Genomic DNA, 8,769 nt, shown 5'->3' on the forward strand with positions numbered 1-8,769 from the left:
TTTACTGTACCTATCTTTGTATACATACATATAGTACAAGCTCCTATAATGAACCACAGGGTGTGGTGCTATCACCATTTCTATGGATGTTTGTGGTTAATAAATTATTGACAAACTTAGAAGGAGCAACAGCCATGCCTATAGCTTATGCAGATGACATCTCAGTTATCAAAAGCGGTAAATGTCTAATGACTCTTAGCTGACTGGCAAACCAGTCGCTAAAAGCAATCAGTGATTGGGCCGCAGAAGTGGGACTGAGCATTAACGCAGAGAAGGCTGACTTAGTATTATTCACTAGGAAATACAAGATCCCCGCTTGGGATAAACCTAAATTAGGGAGACTATTCTCCAACCAAAGCCAAACACGAAGTGCTTTGAAATTGTACTCGACAGCAAACTGTAGTATAAAGTTAAATTGGAGGAGCGGGTGATGAAGGTCTCGGCGTTCTCCCCCTCTTTCGCACTTGATATTCACTAACATGGGCTGAAACTCCATTCTTTTTTATAATTTTCATTGGTACATAATAGCAAATATATGGTTCATTATGCTCTAGAAACAATCTGTTTGAAAGATGAAAATTTTTGGTCAAAATCCTGGGCTCTCCCAAGTCTATCACGCTGGAGAGTGTTCACAGGCTCTCAATGATCATTATACCGGGTATCTTGATGACAACACGGACGGCGGTGCTCGCTCGCGATGGCTGGACAGTCTAAGGGAAAGTGTGGAGATGATTCCACCGCATCTTCCTCTTAACAGGTGATACAAAAAGGTATACCGTGAAATTCCTAGTCTTACCACGAGAATACCAATTGCGCCACGGCCTGTGAGAACCCCCGTTACTATCCATTAAGAGGTAACGTGTTTTTCGGCACTTTAAGGGGTACCGATGGGTCACTTGTATCTTGCGCTTCATAAAGTGTTTTAAAGTGCCCTATAAAAATATTTTCTGCGACAGAGAAACGTCTTCTTTTCCATTTTAGTAGGTATTTAGTAGAGTATACAGTTCCATTATCGCGAGTGCGAAGTATGCATGTTAGTGTAGCGTTCGCTAAGCTAACATTAGGTCTAACCATCCAAGAGTATACCGCAGGAGGTCAGAGGTGTCCCTAGTTGCTCCGTGTCTGGGGATAACATTTTATGGGTGCATTTCCGACACCAGGTAATTAGCCGCGCAGTTTCCCGCGAAGTGACTGTGACCCGGCCCCTAAGCTAGCCTTATCAAGAAGTAATCCGACGGGGTTGATAGAGGGATCACACATTCCTTTATCGATTTCGAGCGCACCATCATAGCATAGCCGCCTGGCTATCCGAGTATATACGAATTGATTGTAAATGTTTGTTTGACTCCCCGCCACACAGTGTTGCGAAACCGGAATTTTTTGGAAATCATAATGCCTAAACTGTAATTTTAATTGTATCGATGAGAAACTTCTACAGATTGGTCAGAATGAAATCCCAAACGGAATGAGTGAAAAAAAAATTTACACCGAAAAAAATTGTTGGGTCAAATTTTCAACAAAAGTAAAAAAAAAAAATAATTGTTCGAAAAATTCAGAAAAAAAAATTTATTTTAATTGTTCTTTTATTTCTGATAAATACCCTATGATTAGTTTTTTAAATAAACTATAGGGTGGTCCGAACAAGAATTATAAACGTCAAATTTTTATGATTTTTCGATATTTGTTGAAAAACTCTGAAATTTTATATAAAACCAAAATCTATTTCATTTCTTATTTGAAAGGTGGCAATAAAAGCTTTAATTTGATACCGGTTTGAAGTCAATAGCTTCAGTTTTAAGAGAGTTATGCTCATTTTTGTGGAGTGCTAGAATAGATGTAGAATAAAAAAAAAAAAAACCACAAAATAAAAACAATACAAATAAGCGCGCAATAACGGATTATTTCACCCACCTACCTAGACGTAAAAACAAAGGGGGAGAGAGAGAGAGCGAAAGAGAGAGAATAAAATAGTAAAACAACAGAGAGAGAGAAAGGTACCACCACAAGCTAAAAGAAAACACTATATAAAGACGGACACACATGCGGACTAATTAGTGACAAAAAAGAAAACACTGAAGATGGCGATTAGCCGAAACCGGTCTGAAAATAATAAAAATTTGACGTGGGATGACGGAAAGTCACCCGAAAACCAATATGATTAAATTATTCAATAAGTGATTCCGAGAATTTCCGTTCTATTTCTATGGAATAAATACTGAGAGTGATATACTAAAATCGCTATAACTCCCAGGAGGGCAGGTATGGGCAGCTGATTTTTTCACAGTTCGTTGAAAACAAATTATGTAACATTTCTGTAGTGCTTTGGAACTGGGACTCTCTGGGACTTTTTAGATATTGCTTACCTAACCCAAATTTAAAGGAAAAATGGACCTTTAGTCGGGTTTTCGCTCTAAAAAAGGTGCATATGAAAATGTCTCAAACAACATTCCTTTTTTTTACAGAAGATACTTGTCCGAAGGCAGATTTTTTTTCCGAATCAAAATATCTGTCACCAAAATCAAATGAGATCATTTTGAATACAGCCCTGAAATCCCCTCTTTTCGTGAAAATTTTGTATATTTGACTTCTAAAATCAATTAAAAATCAACGGGCCAACATAAAAATAAGCTTTATGTGTTTTTTGTTTACTTGGAATGTCTGTGACAAAATTGCATCATTAAAAACACTGAAAAAAATAATCGGAAAAAAGTTACTTTTCCACTAGCCGCAACACAGTGCGCCATCAGAGTTGTAAGTATTAAGCAAGTATTATAATTATAGTACCTTAGCTTCGCAATGTAGGTTAATACGCATACATATCTACATAGCTGCATATTTATGAATATCAGTATGTATGTATGTACATATATAACTGCACGTTCACCTCTGACTCATTGAGGCACTTTTGGGTATGCTAATTTATTATCTAATAATGGACCATTAAATAAAGGTCAGTGCTATGTTTTGCTGTTGGTAGTAATTATTGTACGACCATCTATACGTATTTTTGTGTAAATAAGAGTGTATGTCGGAGGAAAGTATTGGCACAGCAAATTTTTCACAATATATGCAACAATATTTATTCTAATAATTTTTCGCCAATTTTGTGTTAAAACTTGGTTCATTCTAAAACAAAAAAAGAAAAACATAAAAATATAATTCTTAAACTTTGTGCAAAACACGTGAAAATTCATCAAATTTTCATACGAATTTTCAACTTTTTAATCAGATTTTTCAGAATTTGTTTGAGATGCGATTTTTGACTAACCCCGAACTTGCATTTTTGTACTAGAATTTAATGCACTGCAAAACTGCATACTCAAAAAAATTCTAGAAAATGTGAATAAAAATTTCCAAATTTCCATGAAAATTTGCTGCATTTTCGCGAGTTTTGCACCAAGTTTAGGAATTAAATTTTTTATTTTTTTTTTTGTTGTAGAATGAACCAAATTTTTATACAAAATTGGCGGAAAAATATTAGAATAAAAATTGTTGCATATATTGTGAAAAATTTGCTGTGCCAATACTTTGCTCCGGCTGTGTATTTACATATATACCTATGTTTATATGGACATTTCCATGAAAAGGTTACCAATTACAGAAACCCGCAAGGAAATATTATATGGTAAACTAGCTTATACCGGCGGGTTTCACCTTACGCTTTTATACAAATATGAAAAATAATTTAAAGATGTTAAGATGACGTAAGATTTAATCTCCCACCCGTCTCTAAAAACTTAAAAAGGGTGCCTCTCAATTGATTTTCAAAAAGGGATTGAAAATATGATTTTGTCTTTTAGTAAAGTGTGATTAAAATTACTAAAAAATATAAAATCTGGAGTACTTGGTGTCTTTAAAATATCCGCTATTAGAAATTAATGTAAGTGAACTGAAAGAAAGAACATAGAAAATTAATTAGCAGCATTCTGTTTATGTAATTTCACAAACAGTTCGCTGTTTTTCTACTTGTTCCGAGTTTAAGCAAACTTGTGCGAGTAATTGATTTCTTTCTCCCCTTCGAAATATTGTGGCAATATGAGAAATACCAATCCATCTAAACTTACATATGTAGCCTTAAATCGGCTTCAAGGATACGCTACGTAAACATGTGATTTTCTGGCAGATGCCACTCCTGGTTCTAAATACGACAGTAATCTCTTTAGTACTGTAGCAACTGGACGATGAAGGATGAAAATTTTGATAATTAGTAGGCATTACAAAGCTTCATGAAAAAGGTTTTGATGTTGAAGGAAAGTTTAGAAATTGCGAAAAGGTTGCAAGAGTAATTACAAATGTTGGTGTTCTAGCTCCACAACTAAGAGAATGTCTATCAAAGTTTGTAGTCCCCAACAGAATTATGGCTATTTAAATTTTGTCCAAATATGTCGACGGCGGAGGAAAGAAATTTTTCGAATTGTTTAATAATATTAAATGACCAGAGATGGTAATTTTTGATTGAAAATTTATAAAAGCTGCTGTGGCTAAGTAGTTTGAGGAGCGAACTGTCGCCTCTTAGGACCTGAGTTTCATTTGACGTTCGGAGGCGGCCCATCCCAAATTGGAAGAGGCGCTCGGCCAATCACTTAACAATAAGGTAAGCGTCATAATATTATTTCTATTAATATTCATTTTAACAAGTAGTTTTTAACCAAAAGTTACAACCGACAATTTGGCGTTTTTAAAGTTCAAGATGGCGGTTTAAATATGGTGTCTAAACTAAAAGTAAATTAGATTCTGCTTCACAACTTTTGTGTCTCGGGAGTATCCAACATTAAAAAAGGAAAACTAAGGGCCAAATTTTTGTACTGAAAATATGTAGTTAACTGCCGATTCTGAGTTAACTACGCACTGTTAATTTGGCCCTAAGTGCGGCTTTTAATGGTTTTAGGATTTCTGATTAGGAATCTGGGTCCTGATTGAAAAAATTCAAAATGGCGGATCCAATATGGCGGTAAAAAAATTTTAATTAAACCGATTCGCTTGCTTGCAACGTTTTTCCCGGGTGTTTTGTGATTGGTAATTACGAATCTGATTGAAAAAATTCAAAATAGCTTAAACCGCACAATCGGGGTCTCTTGAGGACGCTGGTTATGTATCTGAAATCAGCTTTTAAAAATTAAAAAAGTCGTATTCATATTCGAACTATCATTTGTCACTCAAAAGCTAAAATCGAACGCGTACATGGCGTATGTGAACATTATCATCTCTTCTGAGTAGCTCAGTGACTTGGCGAAATTTTCGTGGTATCACATGGCCGCACTCCCATTATACTGTATAATTTATATATGGTACTATGTACTGAATTTGGCAAGTTATTGCGCGCGTAGACACTAACTACATTGCATTGCATTGCTATCATCGAAGTTGTTGGAAAGAATTAAAAATTTCATTTGGGCATATCGATATACGTAAGTATGATAACAATTTCCTTAGCCACTTTGTCGTTTTGTGTTTTGTTTCCAAATATTTTAATTAAAAGAGAGCAAAACCATAGTGGCGCTCTTAAGACGTTTTTCAACACAAAAGTATTTCTAATGCAAATTAACCTGTCTATTATATAAATGCATGCTTACGTATAGCTATAAAAGTAAATGTATAAAGAACGTTAGCTCAGTATACAATTTCTCTTGTGCTAGTGATTTACATTTATTTGTTTCAGAATTCCAAAATCTTGCGTAGGTATGTACATACATACTTATTCTAAAAATCGACTTAAAACGTGAATGGGTATAAATATTCTAAAATAAATATGTATTTATGTACATACGAAAATATTCAGAATGAAAAGAGAAATCAGTGACACAATCACATGTGCTTCCCTCCATCTGTACGCGCTATAAGGCAATCAAAATTTGAAATACATATGTATTGCAGCAAACCCATAATTGGAAATTATTATTGAATACACATTTGTGAAATCGCATTAGAACCACGCCTACTTTTCTTGCAGCGGTATTTTGACAAAAAAAAAATGTAAAAAGAGCGATATTCTCGTGATTACAGGAGCTATGCATATTTATCAAAATGTATATTCATATATTCATAAGTATACAGAGAGTAATCTCTTAGCAAAAAGTTTAATGTTTTTTAAATTTTGGAGAATGGGACACCGCTCTTTTATGGCAAAATGTTTGTGCCTCATAAACCGCTTTGCAAATCTTTACCAAACTTGGTACACATGTAGCTGTTGGCCTCACTAGGCAAAGGTGCTGACTTTTTTTTGAAAATCACACAACAATTTCATCAATATGGAAGCCGGTATCGCCTGCTCTTCTATAGTTGTTAAATTTGGATTGGGTGAAATGTTTTGTGAAATTTTCACTTGCTATAAAATTTTGGATCATATCTATTGATTCCAATTACACAAAGCAAATGACAAAGTAACGGTAAAAAAATGTCTACGAAAAAATTCCAATGCTTTTTGCGCCAAAACATATACATATCCGCTGTTTTAGAGGTTGTTGATAGAGGTTTAAAGAGCACGCCTTTATAAAAAGCAAATTTCAATCAGATTTGCCAATGATATTCCCTCCAGAACTAGTTTTCAGTTAACGAGATAGAAACAGATAAATCCAAATGAAATGAAAGTGTTGATAAAGTTTGACATAAAGCGAATATAAAATAGGCTGGGTAGTTGAATTTCGAGAGGGGATGCGCCTAGAAATACGTATCGCATCATAAATCAAACACGGTCACAACTCAAAAAATCTCAAATATTCAGGAGATCAAAAAAACTGTTCATGCCGCTCAAGCGAGGAAGATAGTGATAACGAAGAGAGTTTGGTGGACGTTAGAAATATGATATGTGAATTGTTTTATGAGAAAAAATAGAGTTGTGACTATTTTTGACTTAGGGTACGATATGTAAAATTTTGTAAAAATTTTTTAAGCCGACTTCTGCCAATTTTATTGTTAAGTAGTCTTTTGGAACATAAAGGCATTATAACTTGACATGAAATGGAATTTTAATAATTGAAAGCTTCTTTTATTTTGTCTATAACTACAGCCCCTAAGCTAAAACTTTAATTTTTTGTTTGTTTTTCAGTTATCAATGAAATGGATTTCTATTACGTGCCTGCTTCAGCTCCTTGCCGCTCGGTCATCATGACCGCAAAAGCTCTAGGCATTGAATTAAATAAGAAACTTTTGAAACTAAATGCTGGCGAGCATTTAAAACCTGAATTTCTTAAGCTCAATCCACAACACACTGTACCTACATTGGTGGACAATGGTTTTGCTATTTGGGAATCTCGTGCTATTATAATTTATTTAGCTGAAAAATATGGCCAAGATGATTCTTTATATCCAAAGTGTCCGCAGAAGCGCGCTATCGTAAACCAACGTTTGTTTTTTGATTTCGGCACATTGTACCAGGCATTCTTCGACTTCTACGTCACACAATATATCTTTAAACAACCAGTTGCGCCGGAAACTTATAAGAAGATAGATCCGGCTTTCGAATTATTTAATACTTTGCTGGAGGGTCAAACCTATGCGGCCGGGGATTCGCTGACTTTGGCTGATATTTCTTTGTTGGCGACAGTGTCCTCATACGAAATCGCTAATTACAATTTCATCAAATACCCCAATGTTGTTAGATGGTATGAAAATTTGAAGAAAACTGCACCTGGTTGGGAGGAAAACTGGGCCGGCTGCTTAGATTATAAGAAGTTGTTGAATCTTTAAATTTGAACTTGGTTAGAAATTTTCATATTATTTATTCTTGTTCATTTATAAACTAAAATAATTATATTTATTTAATTTTTTAATACAAAATTTACCTTAATTACGGAAAATGTAATCCTAGTTTTTATTTGTCACTAAAACACTAATCGCCTCACAAACTGGGAACTGTAGGACAAAAAACTCGAGAGAATTCGACTTCAAACGGTCTTACTCTCTAGGCCACAAATGAAGCTTTTAAAGTATTTTCTAATGGAGTAGAGAGTTTTAGGCATGCCTGGTAAGTTATTTTATAGGTCGTCGCCTGGGTTTTTTCTCAACTTGTTGTTTTATGTATGTAAAATATCCAAAACTAGAAAATGTTGAGAAGAAAAATGGAAGGGTATGATGATGAAAGTAATATATGTATGTATGTATTTTTTATACCCGAGCGCACTTGTGCACAAGGGTATATTAACTTTGTTCGCATAACGGTTGTTTGTACCAACCAAGACGAATCGAGATAGATATGGACAGACATATATAAATATAAATGCTCAGATTGAAAAGAGAAATCGATTAATCTGAATATGTCCGTCTGTCCGTGTATACGATAACTCGAGAAAAAATTCTCAACGAAATTTCGTACGTAGGTTGCCCTTTATTCAAGGTAGGTTGGTATTGAAAATGGGCGAAATCGGTCTCTAACCACACCCACTTCCCATAAACGGTGTTTTCGAAAAATGCAAAAACTACGCTATTTCAGTAAATATTAGATGAAAATTGTTGAAAGTTAGTACGTGGAGTAGAATTGTGGTAAAAAAATAATATTATGAAATTTTTGGAAAAATGGTGAAATACTTTATCTCAGTAACCGCTCCACCAATCCTTATCAAACTCGGCACAAGCCTTGGGTGGGGTCTAACTAAGAAATCTGTTTAAAATCCTTGTAATCGGGAAATAACCACGCCCACATGACATATAATGGTAATTTACAGAAACACGAAAACTGTGATAAACTACTGGAGCTAGTTCACTTAAAATTGATGATTGCAATAACTACTTAGCACAAATATGTATCTCGGTAACCGATATAACGATTTCTAT

General features: G+C 34.6%; 1 protein-coding gene across 1 annotated transcript; it reads left to right on the top strand.

Moving 5' to 3' along the window:
- The first annotated feature begins 5,620 nt into the window (after window positions 1-5,620).
- On the top strand, window positions 5,621-7,699 carry LOC118737514 (glutathione S-transferase D1-like). Its single transcript, XM_036468067.1, has 2 exons — window positions 5,621-5,679; window positions 7,046-7,699. The coding sequence occupies exon 2, from the start codon at window positions 7,057-7,059 to the stop codon at window positions 7,684-7,686; it is 630 nt and encodes a 209-aa protein (XP_036323960.1). The 5' UTR covers window positions 5,621-5,679; window positions 7,046-7,056; the 3' UTR covers window positions 7,687-7,699.
- Window positions 7,700-8,769: the final 1,070 nt, after the last annotated feature.

The sequence above is a fragment of the Rhagoletis pomonella genome, unplaced genomic scaffold, assembly GCF_013731165.1.
Source record: "Rhagoletis pomonella isolate Grant_MI unplaced genomic scaffold, Rhpom_1.0 Rhpom_scaffold_00004, whole genome shotgun sequence".
NCBI lineage: Eukaryota > Metazoa > Arthropoda > Insecta > Diptera > Tephritidae > Rhagoletis > Rhagoletis pomonella.